The sequence below is a fragment of the Chiloscyllium plagiosum genome, unplaced genomic scaffold (genome assembly GCF_037043375.1).
Source record: "Chiloscyllium plagiosum isolate Xiang-an unplaced genomic scaffold, Cpla_swu_hap1 HiC_scaffold_3, whole genome shotgun sequence".
Lineage (NCBI taxonomy): Eukaryota > Metazoa > Chordata > Chondrichthyes > Orectolobiformes > Hemiscylliidae > Chiloscyllium > Chiloscyllium plagiosum.
In genome coordinates, this window is record NW_028270141.1 from 46,779,974 (window position 1) to 46,807,411 (window position 27,438).

Sequence of the window (27,438 nt, forward strand, 5' to 3'; positions counted from 1 at the left end):
TCGCTCTCTCTCTCTCCCCACCTCGCTCTCTCTCTCTCCCCACCTCGCTCTCACTCTTCCCCCCACCTCGCTCTCACTCTTCCCCCCACCTCGCTCTCTCTCTTCCCCCCACCTCGCTCTCTCTCTTCTCCCCACCTCGCTCTCTCTTCCCCCCCACCTCGCGCTCTCTCTTCCCCCCACCTCGCTCTCTCTCTCCCCCTCATCTCGCGCTCTCTTCCCCCCACCTCGCTCTCTCTCTTCCCCCCACCTTGCTCTCTCTCTTCCCCCCACCTTGCTCTCTCTCTTCCCCCCACCTTGCTCTCTCTCTTCCCCCCATCTCTCTCTCTCTCCCCACCTCGCTCTCTCTTCCCCCCCACCTCGCTCTCTCTTCCCCCCCACCTCGCTCTCTCTTCCCCCCCACCTCGCTCTCTCTTCCCCCCCACCTCGCTCTCTCTTCCCCCCCACCTCGCTCTCTCTTCCCCCCCACCTCGCTCTCTCTCTTCCCCCCACCTCGCTCTCTCTCTTCCCCCCACCTCGCTCTCTCTCTCCCCCCCACCTCGCTCTCTCTCTTCCCCCCACCTCGCTCTCTCTCTCTCCCCACCTCGCTGTCTCTTCCCCCCACCTCGCTCTCTCTCTTCTCCCCACCTTGCTCGCTCTCTCTCTCCCCACCTCGCTCTCTCTTCCCCCCCACCTCGCTCTCTCTCTCCCCCCCACCTCGCTCTCTCTCTCCCCCTCATCTCGCTCTCTCTTCCCCCCACCTCGCTCTCTCTCTTCCCCCCACCTCGCTCTCTCTCTCCCCCCCACCTCGCTCGCTCTCCCCCCTCCCACCTCTCTCCCCCTCCCACCTCTCTCCCCCTCCCACCTCTCTCCCCCTCCCACCTCTCTTACCCCCCACCTCTCTCTCTTACCCCCCACCTCGCTCTCTCTCTCTTCCCCCCACCTCGCTCTCTCTCTCTTCTCCCCACCTCGCTCTCTCTCTCTTCCCCCCACCTCGCTCTCTCTCATCTTCCCCCCACCTTGCTCTCTCTCTCTTCCCCCCACCTCGCTCTCTCTCATCTTCCCCCCACCTCGCTCTCTCTCTTCCCCCCACCTCGCGCTCTCTCTTCCCCCCACCTCGCGCTCTCTCTTCCCCCCACCTCGCGCTCTCTCTTCCCCCCACCTCGCTCTCTCTCTCTTTCCCCCCACCTCGCTCTCTCTCTCTTCCCCCCCACCTCGCTCTCTCTCTTCCCCCCCCCTCGCTCTCTCTCTTCCCCCCACCTCGCTCTCTCTCTTCCCCCCACCTCGCTCTCTCTCTCCCCCCCACCTCGCTCTCTCTCTCCCCCCCACCTCGCTCTCTCTCTCCCCCCCACCTCGCTCTCTCTTCCCCCCACCTCGCTCTCTCTCTTCCCCCCCACCTCGCTCTCTCTCTCCCCCCCACCTCGCTCTCTCTCTCCCCCCCACCTCGCTCGCTCTCCCCCCTCCCACCTCTCTTCCCCTCCCACCTCTCTTACCCCCCACCTCTCTCTCTTACACCCCACCTCGCTCTCTCTCTCTTCCCCCCACCTCGCTCTCTCTCTCTTCCCCCCACCTCGCTCTCTCTCTCTTCTCCCCACCTCGCTCTCTCTCTCTTCCCCCCACCTCGCTCTCTCTCATCTTCCCCCCACCTCGCTCTCTCTCTCTTCACCCCACCTCGCGCTCTCTCTCATCTTCCCCCCACCTCGCTCTCTCTCTCTTCCCCCCACCTCGCGCTCTCTCTTCCCCCCACCTCGCGCTCTCTCTTCCCCCCACCTCGCGCTCTCTCTCTTCCCCCCACCTCGCTCTCTCTCTTCCCCCCACCTCGCTCTCTCTCTTCCTCCCACCTCGCTCTCTCTCTCTTCTACCCACCTCGCTCTCTCTCTCTTCTACCCACCTCGCTCTCTCTCTCTTCCCCCCACCTCGCTCTCTCTCTCTTCTACCCACCTCGCTCTCTCTCTCTTCCCCCCACCTCGCTCTCTCTCTTCCCCCCACCTCGCTCTCTCTCTCCCCCCCACCTCGCTCTCTCTCTTCCCCCCACCTCGCTCTCTCTCTTCCCCCCACCTCGCTCTCTCTCTCTCCCCACCTCGCTCTCTCTTCCCCCCCACCTCGCTCTCTCTCTCCCCCCCACCTCGCTCTCTCTCTCCCCCTCATCTCGCTCTCTCTTCCCCCCACCTCGCTCTCTCTCTTCCCCCCACCTCGCTCTCTCTCTCCCCCCCACCTCGCTCTCTCTCTCCCCCCCACCTCGCTCGCTCTCCCCCCTCCCACCTCTCTCCCCCTCCCACCTCTCTCCCCCTCCCACCTCTCTCCCCCTCCCACCTCTCTTACCCCCCACCTCTCTCTCTTACCCCCCACCTCGCTCTCTCTCTCTTCCCCCCACCTCGCTCTCTCTCTCTTCTCCCCACCTCGCTCTCTCTCTCTTCCCCCCACCTCGCTCTCTCTCATCTTCCCCCCACCTTGCTCTCTCTCTCTTCCCCCCACCTCGCTCTCTCTCATCTTCCCCCCACCTCGCTCTCTCTCTTCCCCCCACCTCGCGCTCTCTCTTCCCCCCACCTCGCGCTCTCTCTTCCCCCCACCTCGCGCTCTCTCTTCCCCCCACCTCGCTCTCTCTCTCTTTCCCCCCACCTCGCTCTCTCTCTCTTCCCCCCCACCTCGCTCTCTCTCTTCCCCCCCCTCGCTCTCTCTCTTCCCCCCACCTCGCTCTCTCTCTTCCCCCCACCTCGCTCTCTCTCTCCCCCCCACCTCGCTCTCTCTCTCCCCCCCACCTCGCTCTCTCTCTCCCCCCCACCTCGCTCTCTCTTCCCCCCACCTCGCTCTCTCTCTTCCCCCCCACCTCGCTCTCTCTCTCCCCCCCACCTCGCTCTCTCTCTCCCCCCCACCTCGCTCGCTCTCCCCCCTCCCACCTCTCTCCCCCTCCCACCTCTCTTACCCCCCACCTCTCTCTCTTACACCCCACCTCGCTCTCTCTCTCTTCCCCCCACCTCGCTCTCTCTCTCTTCCCCCCACCTCGCTCTCTCTCTCTTCTCCCCACCTCGCTCTCTCTCTCTTCCCCCCACCTCGCTCTCTCTCATCTTCCCCCCACCTCGCTCTCTCTCTCTTCACCCCACCTCGCGCTCTCTCTCATCTTCCCCCCACCTCGCTCTCTCTCTCTTCCCCCCACCTCGCGCTCTCTCTTCCCCCCACCTCGCGCTCTCTCTTCCCCCCACCTCGCGCTCTCTCTCTTCCCCCCACCTCGCTCTCTCTCTTCCCCCCACCTCGCTCTCTCTCTTCCTCCCACCTCGCTCTCTCTCTCTTCTACCCACCTCGCTCTCTCTCTCTTCTACCCACCTCGCTCTCTCTCTCTTCCCCCCACCTCGCTCTCTCTCTCTTCTACCCACCTCGCTCTCTCTCTCTTCCCCCCACCTCGCTCTCTCTCTTCCCCCCACCTCGCTCTCTCTCTCCCCCCCACCTCTCTCTCTCTTCCCCCCACCTTGCTCTCTCTCCCCCCACCTCTCTCTCTCTCCCCCCACCTCTCTCTCTCCCCCCCCCACCTCTCTCTCTCCCCCCCAACCCCACTCTCCCCCCCCCACCCCTCTATCCCCCCCATCTCTCTCTCTCTCCCCACCTCGCTCTCTCTTCCCCCCCAACTCGCTCTCTCTCTTCCCCCCACCTCGCTCTCTCTCTTTCCCCCACCTTGCTCTCTCTCCCCCCCACCTTGCTCTCTCTCTCTCCCCCCCCACCTTGCTCTCTCTCTCTCCCCCCCCACCTTGCTCTCTCTCTCTCCCCCCCACCTTGCTCTCTCTCTCTCCCCACCTCGCTCTCTCTCTTCCCCCCACCTCGCTCTCTCTCTTCCCCCCACCTCGCTCTCTCTCTCACCCCCACCTTGCTCTCTCTCTCCCCCCCACCTCGCTCTCTCTCTCACCCCCACCTTGCTCTCTCTCTCCCCCCCACCTTGCTCTCTCTCTCCCCCCCACCTTGCTCTCTCTCTCCCCCCCACCTTGCTCTCTCTCCCCCCCCACCTCGCTCTCTCTCTTCCCCCCACCTCGCTCTCTCTCTTCCCCCCACCTCGCTCTCTCTCTCTCTTCCCCCCACCTCGGTCTCTCTCATCTTCCCCCAACCTCGCTCTCTCTCATCTTTCCCCCAACCTCGCTCTCTCTCATCTTCCCCCCACCTCGCTCTCTCTCTCTTCCCCCCACCTCGCTCTCTCTCTTCCCCCCACCTCGCTCTCTCTCTCCCCCCCACCTCGCTCTCTCTCTTCCCCCCACCTCGCTCTCTCTCTCTTCCCCCCACCTCGCTCTCTCTCTCCCCCCCACCTCGCTCTCTCTCTTCCCCCCACCTCGCTCTCTCTCTCTCTCCCCACCTCGCTCTCTCTTCCCCCCCACCTCGCTCTCTCTCTTCCCCCCACCTCGCTCTCTCTCTTCCCCCCACCTCGCTCGCTCTCCCCCCTCCCACCTCTCTCCCCCTCCCACCTCTCTTACCCCCCACCTCTCTCTCTTACCCCCACCTCTCTCTCTTACCCCCCACCTCTCTCTCTTACCCCCCACCTCGCACTCTCTCTCTCCCCCCCACCTCGCTCTCTCTCTTCACCCCACCTCGCTCTCTCTCTCTCCCCACCTCGCTCTCTCTTCCCCCCCACCTCGCTCTCTCTCTTCCCCCCACCTCGCTCTCTCTCTTCCCCCCACCTCGCTCTCTCTCTTCCCCCCACCTCGCTCTCTCTTCCCCCCACCTCGCTCGCTCTCCCCCCTCCCACCTCTCTCCCCCTCCCACCTCTCTTACCCCCCACCTCTCTCTCTTACCCCCACCTCTCTCTCTTACCCCCCACCTCGCTCTCTCTCTCTTCCCCCCACCTCGCTCTCGCTCTCTCTGCCCCCACCTCGCTCTCTCTCTTCCCCCCACCCCTCGCTCTCTCTCTCTTCCCCCACCTCGCTCTCTCTCTCCCCCACCTCGTCTCTCTCTTCTTCCCCCCACCTCGCTCTCTCTCTCTTCCCCCCACCTCGCTCTCTCTCATCTTCCCTCCTCCTCGCTCTTCTCCTCTCTTCCCCCCACCTCGCGCTCTCTCTTCCCCCCACCTCGCGCTCTCTCTTCCCCCCACCTCCGCGCTCTCTCTTCCCCACCTCTGCCTCTCTCTCTCTCCCCACCTCGCTCTCTCTTCCCCCCCACCTCGCTCTCTCTCTCTCCCCCACCTCGCTCTCTCTCTTCCCCCCACCTCGCTCGCTCTCCCCCCTCCCACCTCTCTCCCCCTCCCACCTCTCTTACCCCCCACCTCTCTCTCTTACCCCCACCTCTCTCTCTTACCCCCACCTCTCTCTCTTACCCCCCCACCTCGCACTCTCTCTCTCCCCCCCACCTCGCTCTCTCTCTTCACCCCACCTCGCTCTCTCTTCTCTCCCACCTCGCTCTCTCTTCCCCCCACCTCGCTCTCTCTCTTCCCCCACCTCGCTCTCTCTCTTCCCCCCACCTCGCTCTCTCTCTTCCCCCACCTCGCTCTCTTTCCCCCACCTCGCTCGCTCTCCCCCCCTCCCACCTCTCTCCCCCTCCCACTCTCTTACCCCCCACCTCTCTCTCTTACCCCCACCTCTCTCTCTACCCCCCCTCGCTCTCTCTCTCTTCCCCCCACCTTCGCTCTCGCTCTCTTCCCCCACCTCGCTCTCTCTCTCTTCCCCCACCTCGCTCTCTCTCTCTCCCCCACCTCGCTCTCTCTCATCTCCCCCCACCTCGCTCTCTCTCTCTTCCCCCCACCTCGCTCTCTCTCATCTTCCCTCCACCTCGCTCTCTCTCTCTTCCCCCCACCTCGCGCTCTCTCTTCCCCCCACCTCGCGCTCTCTTTCCCCCCACCTCCCTCTCCCCCCACCTCGCTCTCTCTCTTCCCCCCACTCGCTCTCTCTCTTCCCCCCACCTCGCTCTCTCTCTCCCCCCACCCTCGCTCTCTCTCTCTTCCCCCACCTCGCTCTCTCTCTTCCCCCCACCTCGCTCTCTCTCTTCCCCCACCTCGCTCTCTCTCTCCCCCACCCACCTCTCTCTCTCTCTTCCACCCACCTTGCTCTCTCTCTCCCCCCCCACCTCTCTCTCTCTCCCCCCACCTCTCTCTCTCCCCCCACCTCTCTCTCTCTCCCCCCACCTCTCTCTCTCTCCCCCACCTCTCTCTCTCTCCCCCCACCTCTCTCTCTCTCCCCCCTACCTCTCTCTCTCCCACCCCACCTCTCTCTCTCCTACCCCACCTCTCTCTCTCCCACCCCACCTCTCTCTCTCCCCCCCACCTCTCTCTCTCCCCCCCACCTCTCTCTCTCCCCCCCACCTCTCTCTCTCCCCCCCAACTCTCTCTCCCCCCCCACCTCGCTCTCTCTCTTCCCCCACCTCGCTCTCTCTCTCTTCCCCCCACCTCGCTCTCTCTCATCTTCCCCCAACCTCGCTCTCTCTCATCTTCCCCCCACCTCGCTCTCTCTCTCTCCCCCCACCTCGCTCTTTCTCCTCCCCCCCACCTCGCTCTCTCTCTCCCCCCACCTCGCTCTCTCTCTTCCCCCCCACCTCGCTCTCTCTCTTCCCGCCACCTCCGCTCTCTCTCTTCCCCCCCACCTCGCTCTCTCTTCCCCCCACCTTGCTCTCTCTCTCCCCCCCACCTCGCTCTCTCTCTCCCCCCCACCTCGCTCTCTCTCTTCCCCCACCTCGCTCTCTCCTCTTCCCCCCTCCTCTCTCTTCTCTCTCTCTCCCCACCTCGCTCTCTCTCTTCCCCCTACCTCGCTCGCTCTCCCCCTCCCACCTCTCTTACCCCCCACCTCTCTCTCTTACCCCCACCTCTCTCTCTTACCACCCCACCTCGCTCTCTCTCTCTTCCCCCCACCTCGCTCTCTCTCTCTACCCCCCCCACCTCGCTCTCTCTCTCTTCCCCCACCTCGCTCTCTCTCTCTAACCCCCCACCCGCTCTCTCTCTCTTCCCCCCACCTCGCTCTCTCTCTCTTCCCCCCACCTCGCTCTCTCTCTCTTCCCCCCACCTCGCTCTCTCTCTCTTCCCCCCACCTCGCTCTCTCTCTCTTCCCCCCACCTCGCTCTCTCTCATCTTCCCCCCACCTCGCTCTCTCTCTCTTCCCCCCACCTCGCTCTCTCTCATCTTCCCTCCACCTCGCTCTCTCTCTCTCTTCCCCCACCTCGCTCTCTCTCTCCCTCCCCCACCTCTCTCTCTCTCTTCCCCCCACCTTGCTCTCTCTCTCCCCCCCCACCTCTTCTCTCTCTCCCCCACCTCTCTCTCTCTCCCCCCACCTCTCTCTCTCTCTCCCCCCACCTCTCTCTCTCTCCTCCCACCTCTCTCTCTCCCACCCCACCTCTCTCTCTCTCCCCCCACCTCTCTCTCTCTCCCCCCACCTCTCTCTCTCCCACCCCACCTCTCTCTCTCCCCCCCACCTCTCTCTCTCCCCCTCACCTCTCTCTCCTCCCCTCACCTCTCTCTCTCTCCCCCCACCTCTCTCTCTCCTCCCCACCTCGCTCTCTCTTCCCCCCACCTCGCTCTCTCTCCCCCCACCTCGCTCGCTCTCCCCCCTCTCTCCCCCTCCCACCTCTCGTACCCCCCACCTCTCTCTCTTACCCCCCACCTCTCTCTCTTACCCCCCACCTCTCTCTCTTACCCCCCCACCTCTCTCTCTTACCTCCCCACCCTCTCTCTCTAGCCCCCCACCTCTCTCTCCCCCCCCCACCTCTCTCTCTCCCCCCCACCTCTCTCTCTCCCCCCCAACCCCACTCTCCCCCCCACCCCTCTATCCCCCCCATCTCTCTCTCTCTCCCCACCTCGCTCTCTCTTCCCCCCCAAACTCCTCTCTCTCTCTCTTCCCCCACCTCGCTCTCTCTCTCCCCCCCACCTCGCTCTCTCTCTCCCCCCCACCTCGCTCTCTCTCTCCCCCCCACCTTGCTCTCTCTCCCCCCCACCTTGCTCTCTCTCTCTCCCCCCCACCTTGCTCTCTCTCTCTCCCCCCACCTTGCTCTCTCTCTCCCCACCTCGCTCTCTCTCTTCCCCCCACCTCGCTCTCTCTCTTCCCCCCACCTCGCTCTCTCTCTTCCCCCCCACCTCGCTCTCTCTCTCTCCCCCACCTTGCTCTCTCTCTCCCCCCCACCTTGCTCTCTCTCCCCCCCCACCTTGCTCTCTCTCTCCCCCCCCACCTTGCTCTCTCTCTCCCCCCCACCTTGCTCTCTCTCTCCCCCCCCACCTTGCTCTCTCTCTCTCCCCCCCACCTCGCTCTCTCTCTTCCCCCCACCTCGCTCTCTCTTCCCCCCACCTCGCTCTCTCTCCCCCCACCTCGCTCGCTCTCCCCCCTCTCTCCCCTCCACCTCTCGTACCCCCCACCTCTCTCTCTTACCCCCCACCTCTCTCTCTTACCCCCCACCTCTCTCTCTTACCCCCCCACCTCTCTCTCTTACCTCCCCACCTCTCTCTCTTAGCCCCCACCTCTCTCTCCACCCCTCCCTCTCTCTCTCTCTCTCTTCCCCCCCATTTCACCCCCTCTCTCTCACCCCAATCTGTCTCTGTCTCTCTCTCTCTCCTCTTTCCCCCTCATCAGTGCTACGTTTTTGATAATACAAAGCATGTACTGACCTTTGGTTGGAGGCAAAGCCTGGCACCTTGAGATGATATGAAGAATAGGAATAGGGCAAATGAGTAGGTTTACGAGATGTAGGAATTTCATTGTTGATTGTGCTGGCATCATACAAACCTGAAGAAATAAAAATATACTAAAACTAATTAAACAACATAAGAACCACTTAAAAGACTTCCAGGAAAATTAAATAATTTATCACTGAGATATATTTGAGTTTTATTACAGAAGTTTTTGTATAGACTTGAAGTGTGCATTTTAGGAAAAGTGTTTTTTAGGTAATGTATGAGCTTTAATAAACTTTACTCCGATTTCAATGGAAGAAAGAAAAGCAAAAGGATGAGTCAAGTTTCTCACGAGGCAGTGGGGAGTTGCCAAATAAGGGGGATTATTGCTCATTAAATGCTTTCTTACTGGGCCAACTCACTCCATTAATATTCAGCTTTCCCCTACTTTACCAAATGCACTGAACAAGGTAGACATTGTGGATTCTCGATGTGGAAGTCAGAGCAGATAATTGGTGACTTTACGTTGCCACTTACTCTGGTACTGGATAGCAGACATCAAAATCTTAGGTCGTATTTCATGGACACAGGCTGCACAAAACCCATGTCCACATACATTGACCGAATAGTTATTAAAATTAAAATATTGCTTTAGCCGTGTAGATTACATGGCTGAATCTTCATTCCAAATACAAGTGCACATTCACAAATGTATTATATTTAAGAAACAAGCTATACAGCCTGCCATCCTCAGCATCATCTCATCTTATAACCCTGTGTAAGAGAGTGTTATTTTTTCCCCAATGGCCAAAGTAGCCAAAAAACTTCACATTGCGATTTTTGAGAAGATCTGTAGCTCAGGTTGAGGTTCAAGTTGTACATTTGCTCGCTGTGCTGGCAGGTTTATTTTCAGACGTTGCTAGTTATCATCATCAGTGAGCCTCCGGCGAAGCACTGATGTTCTGTCCCACTTTCTATTTGTGTCTTGGTCTGATAAGGTGGCTGATATCATTTCTGATTCTTTCTTTCAGAGGTTGGTAAATGGGGTCCAAATCAACGTGTTTATTGATGGAGTAGTCGGACTACTCTGACCCCTTGGCATCATGGTATCCCACAAACCTACTAACACAATGAAACAGCTCCTGATGAACCCAATGGACCCTATACCAACAACCAGCAAAACTAATGTCATTTACACAATACCATGCAAGGACGGTACAAACACAACATCAGACAGACAGGCAGAAAACTAGCCATCAGGATGCACGAACACCAACTACCCACCAAAACACATGACCCACTATCACTAGTATCCTTACACACAGACAAAGAAGGACACCACTTCGACTGGGACAACACATCCACCCTCGGACAGGCTAAACAGAGACACGCACGGAAATTCCTAGAGGCCTGGCATTCACACCAAAACTCCATCAATAAACATATCGATTTGGACCCCAATTACGAACCTCTGAGAAAAAGAACTGGAAGTGATATCACCCACCTTTAACCGATCGAGACACATAAATAGAAAGTGGGGCAGAATACCAGCGCTTCACCGGAAGCTCACTGATGATGTTACCTTGCATGGTGACCAAACGTCTGAGAACAATCCTTCCAGCTCAGCGAGCAAACTTACAACCTAAACTTCTCATTGTTCAGTGTGGGACCATCATATTCTGAAAACCCTTCAAATGGGTGAAAACATTCATTTATATTCAGCTGCAGAAAAGGCAAAGAATAAACAAATAGGAGCTGCATTTGGCTCTGGGAATGACGGGGAACGCTTGCATCTTGAGCAACAAAACATTTACAGTCAATGCTTAATCACTGTGCCCAGCTTGTTTCTATTGGAACTGATTAAGTCCTGTCTAGGCAGTGCCCTAACAGGCAAACGGTTATGTTCATCCTGTTCAATGTCCCCATATTCCTGTTTAGAAGACTGTTGCTGCTTTCCCAGCTTGTCAAAGTCAGTCACATCCCGCATGGCCTGCTCCATTTGTGTGGAGTGCAGCATGCCAGGATTATGTGACACAATCTGTCTGGAGATTACTGCAAGGCATCCTCAGACCAATCCAATCATTGAATCCTAACCTTCAACAGTTCTATCATTTGCTCTATTATGGCCCTGCTTGAAGAATGGGCAACACTGTATCCACACTTGGCCTCAGTCAAGGTGTTGTATAATGAAGTCATCCACAGGGTCACAGACAATAGTCCTTGTTTCTCAGTATTCATCCTCGGAAGACACCTGAGCCTTGAAATGAAGCAGAAACATGAGTGTTCTCACAGATGTCGACATTATTGCAGCTCCCAAGGTGCAAATTTCTAAGATGCGTCACTGATGATCACAGATGACTTGCACATTGATGGAATGAAACCTTTTTCTGTTAAGTCAGCTGTGTTATAATATGGCTCTCCCAATGCAACATGTGTACAATCTACTGTACCCTGCATTTGGGGGAAGACAGCTTTGTTGCCAAAGTCTACTGCCTAAGCTGTAGTAATTCAACACAAAGAAATGGGGCGAAATGATGTGATCTGGCCCAAATTATATCAGTAAGTGCTTCATACGTTTGTGGGTCAATGGTTGTAAGATCCTGGACAGGTCCCTGGTGGCACCTTCGAAGCAGCCAATTGCAGAAATGTTTAGAGCAGCTGTCATCTTGATAGCCAGCAGGAAATGATGGTGACCTACCCCTTCATGTCGCAGGTCCTGCTCCAGCAATTGGAATAGTTCTGTGACAGTGCCCCAGGACATCTTCAGCTGCAGCAATACTGCGCATCACTCAGCTTAAGCAAATGGCATTGAGAGTGATCAACCCTGGGCCTCCTGTACATTCTGCACATCCTGAGGGAATTCCGCTGCAACCTCTTCATGTGGAGGCTTTTTGGCATCTGCTAGACACTGCTTCTGGTCTGACGCTTGCTAGTGCATCTGTTGGTCCTCAGTATTTCTAGGTATTAATTGCACCACAACAACCGTGATAATAAACTCTACCATGATTGAGCCACTGTCATGTTCCATTGAAAAGTGTGGAGAATATACGAAACAGAACAAGTCCTTTCTAATGTGAGCAGTCAGCATTCGCACCATTCACAAATGATGGTTGAGCACAGTCCTCTATATAGTGCAGAAGGTGGAACTGGAAACATACAGCAGGTCAGACAGCATCTCAGAAGCAGGAAAGTCAACATTTCAGGTCAGGACCCTTCTTCAGGACCTGACCTGAAACGTTGACTTTCCTGCTCCTCCGATGCTGTCTGACACGCTGTGTTTTTCCAGCTCCACATTATGTTGACTCTAACTTCCAGCATCTGCAGTCCTTATTATTTCCAAGCTCTTGAGACAGAGACATTATTCTGTTGAAATCAGTGCTTGCCATACCATGTAAGAACAGTAGGAGTAAGCACTGTATGATTGCTGGTAACTGTCCTCCCACTCCACACCACTCAAGAAACTTGATAAATACTTAAAGGTCAAGGTGCAAGTTTCAATCCTCCTGTGCAGCCAATGAGACCTTTCATTGTCTTTGTGAATTGTGGCATGCAGGCGCCACTTTTAAGGGTGCCTATGATTACCTCTGCTTAACTGAGATGCCTGTCTTCAATCTGCAATGACCAGTGATATTACACATGCAGGGTTTATATGATTACAGGTGACCGCAACCTGTACTGTGTTAATGCAATTGCCCTTTGAAGAGCCTTATGTTGTTCATGATTCAGACCCATGTGCTCAGTCAGCAAAAAAAAATTTACTCCACCCACTCCTTGCAGCAAATTTCAACTCTGGCTGACCACAGGAATGCCAAGCCACCACCTTTGCTTGTAAGTCAGTGTCACTGGAAGTAATGAAAATCTCCATGCCTCTTGCTCCAAAATGGAAAGGCTGATCACCATGTTCTTCACCTCCATTCCCTTCACCTCCACCACCACCTAGCCCTCCAAGCCCCACAACTTGCTATTAAAATTATGTTAAATAGTTATACAATCTGTTTAATTAGAATATTATAGCACATTTGGGCCATTTAGTATATGGTATGTTCCACCCAAAGTTTTCGTCAGTAAAATGTACTGTTCATAGAAACAGCGTGTTTGATTAAACCAATCCATGATGATGTTCATGCTCCAACTCAAATTTCCTCTCTGGTTTGCTCATCTATCTCTAACATCATATTCCTCTATTCCCTTCTCCTTTAGCTGCTTATCTCATTTCCCCTTAAATGCATCGAAATGACTCACTCAACTGACTCCCTGTGACAATTATCCTTGCCAGTTTTTGGACAGATGTTTCTTCTGAATTCTCATTTTGGTTTCTTGGTTATTATTTGATATCAATGGTCTTTGATTTTAAAAACCTCCATTAGGTCACCTCTCAATTATGTCTTCTAATTCTGGTATCATCCTTGTCAATCATTTTGCACCTTCTCCAATGCCTCCATATCTTTTTTATAATTCCAGCGAGTAAACGTTTGTGATAATCCATGAGAGACAATAGCATTCTGACCTTGTCAAAAATAGCTAATCTCTATTACTGTCAATATGGTGGACAAAATAATTTTGTTACTTGGTTTCCTGCTGAATTATTTGTTGACCGTTTATACTTCTTAAGCTAAGATTATTCTATTTTGTTCATATTTGTATATTGCATATGTGGGATGTATCATATATAATTCAGCAATTAAAGAGCCAAATGAGCTAATTCTAGTTTTACCTTCACTGGAATGTGCATGTTGACTCACTGGGTGCTTGTTTCCACGGGTGACTTGATTGAAATGTATAAGATCCTGAATGGTATTGACAAGATGGACATGGAAAGAATGTTTTCTCTTGTGTAGCTGGTCCAGAACGAGAGGACATTGTTTTTAAATTAAGGGTTGCCCTTTCAGGACAGCGATGAGAAGTTTTCTTGTTTGATGTGAGTGTACAATTTTGAAACCTTCTGCCTCAGAAGGTGGTGGCGACAGGATCATTGAATATATTTAAGACAGAGATGCACAGATTTTTACTTAGCAGAGGAATCAAAATGGGAATGTGGAATTCAAAATACAAACAGGTCAGCTATGATCTTTTCAAATGCCATGAAAGTATGAAGGGCCAAATTATTTGTGTCTATTTAAGTTCATACATACGTTCATTAAGTTCATAGAAATGTGAGAGCAAAGAGCGATTTTGATTTTGGATGAAAATTGACACTGTAGAACTCAAAGGAGGACAGTGGCAGAGTGGTAATGTCAGTAGATTAGTCAATCCAGAACCCCAAGATAATGTCCTGGGAATATGGGTTCAAATCTTACCATGGCAGATGGTGAAATCTCCATTCAATAAAACCTGGGATTTTTAAAAAATTCCGCTAACCATGTAACCACAATCAATTGTCATATAAATCCACCTGGTTCACTAATACCCTTTAAGAAAGGACATCTGCCATCTTTACCTGGTCTGTTCTATATGTAACTCCAGGCCCACAGCATAGTGGTTATTAACTTCACTCTTGATAATTGGGAAATAGTGCTGGTCCAACTAGAGACACCCACATCCCAAGAAGGAATTAAAGAAAATCCAATAGAGTTCTTGATCAACAAGAATAACAATCGGACATTTCTTTAAGCTATTTATTTCTGCTTTTTTTTTGGACTGAGCAGTTAGGCTTTCGGATTCAACTCAGCAGTTTGCTCACCAGACAAAAAATACAAAAACTTCCAAAATCTTAGTCATACATGAACTCTCAACTTGAACAGATCAAAATCCTTTAATACATACATGGATGTTGTTCTTTTTTCAAATCACTGGCACACACTAGATTTATCTTCCCACAGTTGACAGTAACCCATGGGTAAGAGCACACGAGTGTTCCATATCAAATGTCCAAAATATATGAATACATGAGCTAATGTCAGAAAATGAACTGCAAGTAAAGGAGCCCTTACAAAAGTTAGGTAACAAATATTTGCTACTTTTAAACATCCTTAGCAAACCACAACGTATAATTCTACTTTGTAAAAATGTACCTATTTAACATTTTTGAAAGCTTGCTGCCATGCTGTAGTAAAATTTCACACCTCAACATTCGCATCTCTCAAACACATTTCACATGCAGAAGACATTTTCCTGCCACTTAAATAGTGTGGCAGATTTTCGGTTTGTACTGAGAAAAGTACCCAAAAAATACAAAAGTATAATTTTGTTTTTGCGTTGTGTGAACTTAGCATTTCCACAAAAAGCTAGTGTGAAATAGACTGCAATCCATATTAACAATCAAATGACACCCTTATTACAAACAAATACCTTTTATTATAATACTCATACTCTAAAAAATAATCTTTAATTCTTGCATGAAGATCACATACCCTGTTTAATTGCCTAGAAACTGATTTAAGATGTCTTCATATTGACAGTTATACAGTAAATAAGAATTTTATAATAAAGATATATCCAAGCAAATGCCTGTTTGTCTTGAACATTTCATAAAAAATTAATAAAAATACATACAATAATGCTTGTATTGCAGCTTATCACATGATAAATATCTTAAAATGCTTATCATTAAATAACATTGTTATCTCATACAATTCAATTTTTTTTAAAAATTAAAAGACAGAAAATAACCATGCCAATTTAATGAGAATAATTATTATGGGACCAATACTTCAAATAAAGCAAACACTTAGATGTTTCAAAGAGCTGATTTGTACAATATATTTTATAAAGATTTTTTGCTCAAAACATCATCAGAATTATCTATTCTAAAGTAGTCGAAATATGAAAGAACTTACATATTCCTTGACCCCAACTGTGGTTTTCTGAACAAATTGGTGATCCTGACAGAAACAATGGGAGATTTATTTAGCAAAGGATACCACAGGGGCCTGAGTAGCAAGTCCAACTGTGGCAATAAAAACTTTTACTCCTAAGTGCACTGCCCCTACATGATGTTCCCAAAGTGCTTAAGCAAATTGTGTGCTCCTGGTACAATGATTGACATGGACCTTTCTAGCCAGTCAGTGTGTACACCTCACTGTCACAAGTGAGACCATTTGTGCAGGGAAATAATTTCAAAATGGTGGATTCAGTATTTATGAGCTAAAGGGGAACCACAAAAGGCTTTTTAAATTTAAATGTCAATTTTCTTTTCATAGAACCTTCTAAACAAGGAATAAAATGTTTAAATTTATTTTTAGCAGAATCACAGAAAAATGTTTCTTTATGTTTATGGAAATGTTTCCTTACAAGTGGAATCTATTATAACTATAGACTGACAATGCAACCAATAGTGGCTGAGTCATTTACATGTAAATTGTTGATCTGTGTTCATCAGTAATAAGCAAAATATCAAAGAATTAAAATAGTTATTGATCTTTTTGCTCCTTCTGGAAGCTTGAATGTAGCATGGCAACAAAAGTCCTGGGATGCTTCTGAAAAATGGAATAAATTGCTATATAAATACTAGTCTTTCAATTATATTTGACACCATAGAAATTAGGACAACTTTTCATTAGCATATATTCTTACTGTTGTATGAACAGCGCCTATCAGTTCACCTCAGGTACCAAGGTCTGTATACTATTTGACTCCACAAATATAAGATCTAAGCACAGTTGTTTAGTACTAGACCTGAGCTAACAGATTTCAAACATAGATCTCTGCAGTCAATGTAGGCTCTCAACCTAACACGCTTGAACTAGTAAACCCAGCACAGATAATGTAACCTGAAGTGGAAACCCATGGAATTGAGGCCAAATTATTGAAAACCAATATAGGAAATTGGTTAAGCGGCAGGAAGCAGAGAGTTGGAATAAGGCGTAAGTGGGATATTTGTTGGGACCTCAATTATTCACAATATTCATTACAACTTGAATAACAGCATAAAAAGTCAAATATCCAAATTTGCTGGTGACACAAAATTGGGCAGCATTGTGGACAGTGTTGACAACAGCATGAAATTACAACAGGATTTTGAAAGCTTAGATGAACGGGCAAGGCCATGGCAGATTTTACTATAACTGGGTATGAGGTTATCCATTTCGGTCCGAAGAAAGATAGGTCAGGGTATTTTTAAGAAGGCACAAAGTTAAGTACAGTGGATGTCCAATGAGATTTGCGGTTCAAGTGCACAGCTTTACAATATGCCACAAATAGGTGCAAAAAGTAGTCATGAAAGCTAATTGAATGCTGACCTTCATATCTGAAGGGCTGGAGTATAAGATGTTATGCTGCAGTTGTACAAAACCCTAGTTGGACCCCACACAGTGAACTGTGAGCGGATCTGGGCACCACACCTTAGGAAGGATGTTTTGGTCCTGGAGGGAATTCAGTGCAGGTTTACAAGGATGATAACTGGACTTCAGGAGTTAAATTATAAGGAGAGATTAGACAAATTAGGATTTATTCTCTAGAATTTAGAAATTTAAGGTGTAACTTAATCGAAGTCTGCAGGATGTTAACAGGGGAAGACAGGTTAGTTCAAGATAAACTATTTCCACTCCCTAAAGATTCTAGAACCACGGGATATAGTCCAAGAATTAGGGCCAGGCCATTCAGGAGATATGGTAGAAAGCACTTCTACACATTAAGGAACTCCCTTTCTTAAACTGCAGTTGATACTAATTCAATTATTAAATTTAAATCTGAGATAGACACAGTTTTACTAAGCAAAGATATAAAGAGATCTAGGCCTAAGACAGGCTGATGGAATTAAGTCACAGAACAACCATGACCTTATTGAATAGCAGAACAGCCTCAGGGGCTGAATACCACACACCTGTTCCTATGTTCCTCCATAACCTGCCTAAGTGTAAGGGTTAGTACCAAAACATTTGCAATCAAATGGTTGTAAGTTTGTAGCACAGAGGTAAGCCACTTGGTCCATTGTATCCATGCTGGACCACAAATTGGTTATCCATGCTATCCAATTTGATCCCACCTATAGCCCTTGATCCATATTCCTGTTGTTTATAATACCTCAACTATACTGTTATTCACATATAAGATAACAACCCAAGGAATGACCTCATAAACCTAGACGAAAAATCTCTGACATTAGAGTCAACATTATCAGACCTTCCATCAAACTACATCTTGGCAGACATTTGCTGAGGTGTCCATCCTTAATGGCGATGCGTGTGTCCAAGAAGGAGACTGATCCTAAAGAGTAGTCCCTGGTAAGCCTGATGGTGGGGTGAAACTTGTAGTTGGTTCAGTGATTCCTCACCAGGAGACCAAAGGAAGAAAATGTTGTCCATGTATCTGGTGGAGTGCTGATTGGAGGTCCCGCATTGCAAAGAAGTTTTTTCGAACTTGTACATGAAAATGTTGGCATTTGGGGTGCAAACTTTGTCCCAATGGCCATTCTGTGTGTCTGAATGAAGAACTGGCTGTCAAAGGTGACGCTATTGTGAACAAAGCACAAAGAACATTACAGTGCAGAAACAGGCCCTTCAGCCCTCTAAGCCTGCACCAATCCACATTCTCTATCGAAATCTGTCGTCTATTTTCTAAGGATCTGTATCCCTTTGCTCCCTGCCTATTCAAGTATCTGTCTAGATACATCTTAAATAACACTATTGTTCCTGCCCCGATCACCTCCGCCGGCAACGCATTTTAGACACCCATCACCCTCTGCATAACAAACTTTATGGGCGGCACGGTGGCACAGTGGTTAGCACTGCTGCCTCACAGCGCCAGAGACCCGGGTTCAATTCCCGCCTCAGGCGACTGACTGTGTGGAGTTTGCACGTTCTCCCCGTGTCTGCGTGGGTTTCCTCCAGGTGCTCCGGTTTCCTCCCATAGTCCAAAATGTGCAGGTCAGGTGAATTGGCCATGCTAAATTGCCCGTAGTGTTAGGTAAGGGGTAAATGTAGGGGTATGGGTGGGTTGCGCTTCGGCGGGGCGGTGTGGACTTGTTGGGGCGAAGGGCCTGTTTCCACACTGTAAGTAATCTAATCTAATCTTTTCCCCTCTCACTTTGAATTTGTGACCCCTAGAAATTGAGTCCTCCACTCTGGGAAAAAGTGTCTTGCTATCCACCCTGTCTACACCTCTCATGATTTTGTAAGCCTCAATCAGGTTCCTCCCTCAACCGTCTTCTTTCTAGTGAAAATAATCCTAATCTACTCAACCTCTCCTCATAGCTAACAACCTCCATACCAGGCACTATCCTGGTGAACCACCTCTGCACCCTCTCCAAAGCATCCACATTTTTTTGGTAATGTGGCGACCAAAGCTGTATGCAATATTCCAAATGTTGCAGAACCAAAATCTTATATTACGGCAACATGACCTGCCAACTCTTGTACTCAATACCCCATCCGATGAAGGAAAGCATGCAGTATGCCTTCTTGACAACTTGACTGACCTGCGTTGCCAATTTCAGGGAACAATGGGCCTGAACACCCAGATCTCTCAGTGCATCAATATTTTTCAGGACTTTTCCATTTACTGTATAGTTCGCCCTGGAATTGTATCTTCCAAATTGCATCACCTCACATTTGTCCATTTGCCATTTCTCTGCCCAACTCTTCAATCCATCCATATTCTGCTGTATTCTCTGACAGTCCCCTTCACTATCTGCTACCCCACCAATCTTAGTGTCATCTGCAACCTTGCTAATGAGGCAACCTACACCTTCCTCTAAATCATTTATGTATATCATTGTGGTCAAGGATGAACTGGACAAAATAAAGATCTGCATACAAAAATTGGCTAGATGGGTTAAAACTTCAGGCGGTTCACTGTTATAAACGGAACTCCATCATACTTTAAACAGTAATATTGCTATATTTTTCATAGAACACTGGACTGGCAAAATATTGTGACCTCAAAATGGAGTTTAGGGGGGTGGATTCAAGATGGTGGCAATCTAACAGGTCTGCCTTGCTGGGCTGTGCACGATAACCCAAGTGAAATGGTGCTTTTTCCCTTCCCATGTAAGTTAGCTTGGAAAACATTGATGTTTAATATAAGTAGAATTGTTACATATCTTTTTTTCTAGTAAGGGAAGATGACCAGAGGCAAAGGACCAGTGGCTCAGTGGTTAGTACTGCTGCCTCACAGCACCAGAGTCCCAGGTTCGATTCCAGCCTCGGGTGACTGTCTGTGTGGAGTTTGCACATTTTCCCTGTGTATGCGTGGGTTTCCTCCAGGTGCTCCGATTTCCTCCCACAGTCCAAAGGTGTGCCGGTCAGGTGAATTGGCCATGCTAATTTGCCCATAGTGATAGGTGCATTAGTCAGAGGAAGTGGGTCTGGGTGGGTTATTCTTCAGAGGGACGGTGTGGACTGGTTGGGCCGAAGGGCCTGTTTCCACACTGTAGGGAATCTAATATATCTAATCTATATTGCAATGTGCAGGACATTGCCCTTCAGCTTCAGCCTCCTCTGAAATCCTGATAGACTCACTCAACAAGGCCTGGGAGTTCGTGAAGCTCTGGGAGAAGATCGAAGCATCGATTGAAGAAAATTGCAGCGGGCTTGAACCAATCTCGGCCATGCTGCAGAAGCATGAGCAGGAGCTGGAAGGACTCAGGAAGCGGCAGACCGCAACATCAGACCCCGCGGTCGAGTCCTTGGTGGGACTGATCCAGGCCCTGGAGAAGCAGGTATGGGCCTTAGTAGAGCAGGTTGACGACCTCAAAAATTGAGGTTGAAGAAAGAACATCCAGGTCGACGGGCTGCCGGAACGAGAGGAAGGCGAGCAGCCAGCCAGTTTTTTTGAAGAATAGCTGCCGTGATTTCTGGGCTGGAAGGCCGAGACGGGCCGGGTGAGGATTGATCAAGCTCATCGGGTGGCAGTGCACAGGCTCAGTTCAGACAAGTGCCCCTATAGCAATTCCAGTCCTATAGGGACAAACAGTAGGTAATGGAAGCCTCCAGATTGCTGGGGAATGATCCACTGGCTCTGATTTGCAAAGGATCCAAGATTATGTATTTTCAGGACTTTCCTGTGGCCATGATGAGGAAGAGGAAGTCCTTTGATGAGGTGAAGAAGAGATTGAGGGATCTGGATATTCAATATTCCATTAGATACCCAACAATCCTTTGTTTTAACCACGAAGGGTTCGTGCATTTATTTGACTCATCAGGAAAAGCGGAGAACTTTCTGGACACTTTGAAACAGACCGTATGTTCCAAAGAACATGGACAATAATGGTTCTCTTTTCTTTTCCCTTTATTTATTTTTTCTCTCTACCTTGTGTAATTCTCTTTTTTTCTTTTTTTTTATTACAGGAAGTGTTGTTGGATGTTTTTCAGTGATAATTGAGGTCAGTGTATTGATGAGGATGAGTGAAATGCACACTTTCAATTTCTTTGTTTATAATAATTATTTTCTTTTGTCCTTCACCTGAGTTTGGGATGTGACTCAAGTTAGAAGGAGTTATGGAGATGTATGCAGGTAGTGTGAGTGCCCCCCGTGGGCAGGGGGAAGATTAGTTTGTTGGTTTTTAGTAGATGTAGTTTTTGAAAGTTTTGTTAATGTCGTTCTAGTTTGTGTATTTTCTAGGCTCCATGAGTCTCCATTTATGTACACTTGGCGTGTTGTGAGTAGGGTTCTTCCTCTGGGGGGTTCAGGGTTGTTATACAGGGATATGGTTAAATGTCTCATTAAATAGTGCACCTGGAATATTAAGGAGAGTCATTTGCCAGTCAAGAGAAAAAAGGGACTTTCGAGTCTCAGGCAGGAGAGGGTTGATATTGCCCTGTTGCAAGAAACCCACCTTGATGATAAAGAGCATCTAAAGTTACAGCAGGATGGGTTTGATCAGGTGTTCTTTTCATTCTTTAACACTAAGAGCAGGGGAGTGGCTATACTTATCCAGAAGAATCTCCAGTTTAAGTTATTATTAAATCAAATTAAAGATTAATATGGGTGATTCATAATACTTAAAGCTTTAATACATGGCGAAGAGTATGGTGTTCTCAATAATTACTGTCCCCTGGCACACCCCCTCAAATTCCTGACTGATGCACTTTCTAAATTGATTGCCCTTGGAACGCGGCACAGTGTCATAGGGGGAGATTTTAACTGCCTCATAGGCCCCACAGTAGGTAGAATGCCCAAATGCTCCCCAAACATCTCTCCACAATGTAAGCAGCTGGTTGACTTATGCATGGAATTGAGGCTGGTGGATGTTTGGAGATATCTCTACCCATGGATAGTGACTTCACCCTTTTCTCTAATCCGCACAAGTGTCATACTGGGATTGACCTTTTTTTAGCTCTCGGTTTTTCTGGATGCGGTGATGTCCTGTACAATTGGAAACATAGCCATTTCTGTGACAGTGTATTTGGAGGTTAAGATTAAAGGCCGTGGGACAGTTTTGCGGCATTGGTGAATGAATCCTTTCATTCTCAAGGACAGTACGTTTATTGAGTACTTCTCAAATGAATTTAAAACATTCTTGGCCATTAATTTGGGAATGGTTAGTAACCCATCTATACTCTGGGAGACTGCTCAGCCCTATGCTAGGGGGATAATTACCTTTTATTTGGCAAGTTGGAAGTGACAAAAGGGAGAGCAACAGCATCTGCTTGAGGCACAGTTGAAGGCAGCTGAGATGGCATATTTTGAACGGCCGCTGGTGACTAAATTGCAACGAGTCACAGCTCTCCAAATTACTTTGAACTCCATGCTCACTCAGATAGCGAAGAGAGAACTCTGTTTTGTGAAACAAAGGCTGCATGGGCATAGTGATAGAACAGGCAGCATCCAAGGAGCAGGAGAATCGACGTTTCGGGCATGAGCCCTTCTTCAGGAATCAGGCTCATGCCCGAAACGTCGATTCTCCTGCTCCTTGGATGCTGCCTGACCTGCTGCGCTTTTCCAGCAACACATTTTCAGCTCTGATCTCCAGCATCTGCAGCCCTCACTTTCTCATAGTGATAGGCCAGGCAAATACCTGGCATATCTGGCCAGGAAAAAGAGCACCCCATTACATCAATCAGAGAGGGCACTGGGATTCTTACTTGCGACTCTAAAAAGATCAATGCAGCATTTTGGAGGTTTTACTCCGAACTATACCAGCTGGAATGCTGTGGGGATAGGTTGGCTAAGACGGAGTCTTTTAAGAACCTGGACCTTCTAGTGTGACCTCGGAACAGGTGTCTCTTCTTAATGCCCTCTTAACAGGGCAAGAGATACAGGAGGCAGTAAAACAGCTTCAAAGTGTGAAGGCACCCAGCCCTGATGGCCTCCCAAGTGAATTCTACAAAGAATTTATAAATATTTTGTCAGGGCCGATGCTGGACATGTACAATTATTCATACAAAGTTAAAAATCACACAACACCAGGTTATAGTCCAACAGGTTTAATTGGAAGCACACTAGCTTTCGGAGTGACGCTGGAGGACTGTGCCTTGTATAGACTCATTTCGCTGTTAAATTCGGACTTCAAAATTTTATCCATGACACTTGCATTGAGATTGGAAAGGGTGTTGCCCTCTACTGTTGAGGAGGACCAGATGGGTTTTATGAAGGGCTGTAGGTCCTCCAATAATATTAGATGATTACTGCTTATGGTCCAAGTGGGTCAGCAATGATTGATTCAAGGATTAGTGATCTCCTTAGATGCAGAAAAAACATTTGACTGGGTGGAGTGGCCATATCCTGGCACAGTTTGGTCTTGTTGAGGTCTTTGTTAGATGGGTGGAAGTCCTGTATAGTGATCCTCCGGCTGGTATAAGATCTAATAATTTCAGTGTCAGTAGGGGAGGTCAGCAAGGTTGTCCCCTTTCACCTCTACTCTTTATGATGTTGATTGAGCTGTTGGCAGAGGCTATCCTTAGGGACCCTAATATATCTGCCCCAGAAGTGGGATAAAGGTCACATAAGATTACATTACCTGCAGGTGACGTTCTCCTCTTTTTATCAAACCCGGCAGTTTCTGTATCCCATTTAATACAACGTATTAATTTATTTGGCTCTTTTCCAGGATATAAGATCAATTTTGCAAAGTCGGAGGCTATGCCCGTGGATGGTCTTAAGGAAATACCTGACATTGAAGGTGAATTACGATTCCCCTTTAAATGGTCATGGGAGGGGGTTCTTTACTTAGGTATTTGTGTTACTCCCACCTTTGATCACTTATTTAAGGCTAATTTTGCTCACTTGCTTGATAAGATCTTCAAAGATAAGAAACCCTTTCAATATCCTGGTTACATTGAACAGCCGTTATCAAAACGAGTGTCCTTCCTTGTCTGTACTATCCCATGCGAATGCTTCCTCTGATGTTTCCGAGGCAAACGTTGCGAAGACACACTGGCTGGCTTGGTTCTTTTATTTGGCATCACAGGCAGCCTCTCTACAGGCTTGCCAAATTGCTGCTACCCCAAAGGTTAGGGGGAGTAGACTTTCCAGATGTTAAGCTAAGCTCCCTTCTGTCCTTCATGAGTGATTGGACATGTGAGGACCCAAGGTCAGTATCTTTGGATATCAAGGCCTCCCAAGCAAAGTGCCCCCTTACTAGTCTGCTGTTTATGGGTACGATGAAGGCAGTTATGGTATACTGTTGGAATCCAATCATTATTAATAAGGTCAAAGCATGGAAAGCAAGGCAACAAAGTGAGGGCAGTTTATCTAAAACCTCCTTTCCTACCCCTATAGTTGGTATGCCAGGATTCCGACCAGAGATAATGGACTCTAGGTTTAAATTTTGTGCAACTAAGGGTGTCTCCTGTTTGGGAGACTTGTTTGAGGGGGGGATTATGATGTCCTTCAACCAAATGGAAGTATGGATTGTCCAGCAGAGACTTTTTCTGTTTCTTTCAGGTTAGGAACTTTATCCAAAAAAAGGTTATGTTTTTAACCAACCCCTATAGGTCTGACACAGAGAAGTGTCATGTGATAAGCACTCTTTTGGTTAGTACTCTCAACCACCTACTGGGGTGCAGTGCCTCGAGTGATATTGTGCGACTATGTGAGGTCTGTGATCAAGAGTGGGGAGTGGAAATCCCCTCAGAGACATGGGAGGACATTTGGGAGAACGCGAGAAAGATCTCGATCTGTAATGGAACACATGCCATGCAGTTGAAGGTCTTCACAGGGTTCATTTGGCCCCAGATCATCTTGTGAAATTCAAAAGGGGAGCATCTGCAATGTGACCAAATGCAAAATGAGCATAGATACATTCACTCATTGTTTGTGGTCATGCCACAAGCTTCATAGGTACTGGAGCGCTGTGGCAGGAGTAATAGAGACAGTCCTGGGGACAGAAGTTAAGGTAGACCTGGTTTCTCTTCTCTTGGGCTTGTTGAATTTATCTTTTCTTAGATGCATGAAAAATATATTTAACATTCTCACTTATTCTGTGAGGAAGTACATTCTGATGTGCTGGGTGTCTGAGAACCCCCTGGGCCTGTCGGTGTAGCATAAGTTAATTATGGAACACATCTCTTTGGATTTCCTCACAAACGTGATGTGGAGGGAACAGCGTTGGACTGGGGTGTACAAAGTTAAAATCGCACAACACCAGGTTATAGTCCAACAGGCCCACACCCACCTGATGAAGGAGCAGCGCTCCGAAAGCTAGTGCTTCCAAATAAACTTGTGGACTATAACCTGGTGTTGTGTGATTTTTAATTTTATACAACTCACAAACATGGTGCACCATAAAACGGAACTTTTTTTGTAAGACATAGCAGCCCTTTTTGAATTACTGGAAGCAGATTTGTCTGCCATTTTAATTAGGGCTGGTGTTTAGCCGTGATGATTGGTTTAGTGAGTCTTGTGCCCTGAGAGGAAGAATCCCAAATTAATACGGGTGTAATAATTAATGCTCCCAAAGGTTGGGAGCTTTGATGTGGTTGTGCTGAATGGCATTATTTGTTTATTTATTGATTGATTTGTAGTGAGTGCAATTTTGATTTGTAGGATAGTAGTTTGTTCATTGTAATTGTTGTTATAATTTTAGATTGTTGTGTTTTTGCATTTTTTAAATAATTTTGTAAAGAAAAAATTTCTCAAAAAATACTTTTCTGAAAAAGTGGAGTCTCTGTTGTATTATCCTTACAAACGTAATTTCTCTTATGGAGAAAAGGTACAGTAAAAAAACTTCTCTGAGGCTTCTTTGCTTTTATCGTAATATTGTGCCAGTATTTCAAAAGGAATTGTTTCATTTGCTCCCTCCTTTTGTAGAAATGCTAATGCATGCAATATTTCAAATTTATATTGAATCCCCGCCATATGTATGTTTTGTGAATGTACATTCCTGGTGTGTTTTCTCCCTTTTACATCAGTGAACCATAAAAGACAAAAGCAGATTTCTTGTGATCTATTCAGCTATGCATACCAATGTCTGTGTGTATGCTTTGCATGTGAGATGCAGTCACATCTGCCTTTCTTTCCCCCACAGAACATATGAGTACCACAGGAATGCTCAAAGGAATTTCTAAATCCAGGAATGTGTTTGCTGTAAATAAAATAGCAGCTGTCAGTAAGATTTTCTGTGGAGAATTTGGGAAAATCAATCTTACCGTGTAAAGATTTGTGGTAGACACCATTAGGATATAATGCAATAAGAAGAATTCAGCTGCAGAGATCCAAACGGCAATAATACCCAAACTTTTTGTGTTGATAGAAAGCTGTCAAACATACCATTAAGGGATAAATCTCATAGGATGAAGCAGAAAATACCTGGGAGTCTGTTTGAATTCAGTGAGTGATATAAGTGGAGGGAACTGCTCAGAAAAATGTCTGAGGTCAACAAGAGAAAAATGCGCAGATGAAATTGCCAGAAGTTAGCAATAATAATAAAGTGCTAGCATTCTTGTTGCAAGGCCTCCAAAAATGTGAAAAATGTTTACTCATTGAACTCAACAAAGTGTGAAATGACCTACTCAGTACTATGAGGGGGAATACTAAATCAGTGATGAATTGGCACTATGGAGACCTGAAGGAGCATCCTGTAGCCATAGATGTAATATTTTGACAATTTTAATTGAATTTATTCTCATATGATTATTAAATGAAATAGAGCATTTGGAAACTGGCACTAGATTGTCTACGTTAGATCAGGTGACACAATTAGTGACACATACGGCACACTCTTGAGCACATTGCTTGTTTTTAAGACTGCATACAATTATGTGTTCGTAGAGGTCCTATCTTACATATCACTTACAAATCTAACTTTCATGACAGATCGTTCCTCTAGGAAATTATACTTATGTGATTGTCATCATACACCAAAGGCCAGGCCATTCACATTATTTTCACATTGTTTCAGTCCTTCAACTATATTGAGCAATGTCCCATTATTGTTATCTCAGTTTCTTTATGGCAGCGTGCTGGCATTTGAAATTCTCTACCTTTTCATAGAAATATAGAAGTATTACAAAAATGTTAAAGGGAGCTTCCATATCGATCGTCGCTGTAAAACCAGTTGTCAGCAATTAATACTTTGTCGGAAAATAATTTGGGCAAATCAATCACAAAATAGTATAACAAGGAGAATAATGTACGTATGCATTGCCCTAGCCCTACGTCTCCTCTAGCTTTATGTCCCTTCATACATACTTTGATCCTCTGATACAAGTATACTTGCCACCATTATTTTTCCATTGCAAAATGTTGGCAGAGTAGCTGGGCAGCATGTGGGCACATGCGCAGGGCTTATCTGCTCTAATCTGCTGTTCTCCTTTGTTTTACTTTTGCTTCTACTCTTTTCTTTCACTTTATTTTCCTTTCCTTTCGGTCTTTTTTCATCTTTTCTGTGGCAGTTTGGTTGGCAGTGAGAAGGGCTGTATGCAGAGTCGGGGACGTGGCTTCTCCCAGCGATCGGAGGCAGTGAGTGTGTTCTCCCAGAGTTCGGGGCCAGTGGCAGCAAAGCTACTCCAGTGACTGGGGATGGCAGTGCTGGCAGCAGTGGACTCTTCAAGATTGCAGCACTGGCAAGGTGGCATCTGCAGTTGTAC

At 48.4% G+C, this 27,438-nt stretch overlaps 1 protein-coding gene across 1 annotated transcript in view; it reads right to left on the reverse strand.

Moving 5' to 3' along the window:
• The window catches only part of LOC122543046 (uncharacterized), a 158,129-nt gene extending 149,490 nt beyond the window's left edge, over nt 1–8,639 (reverse strand). The window contains exon 1 of the mRNA XM_087975917.1: nt 8,528–8,639. Within this exon, the coding sequence (XP_087832043.1) occupies nt 8,528–8,639 (112 nt within the window). The remainder of the gene's footprint in view (nt 1–8,527) is intronic.
• Between the last annotated feature and the right edge of the window lie 18,799 nt (nt 8,640–27,438).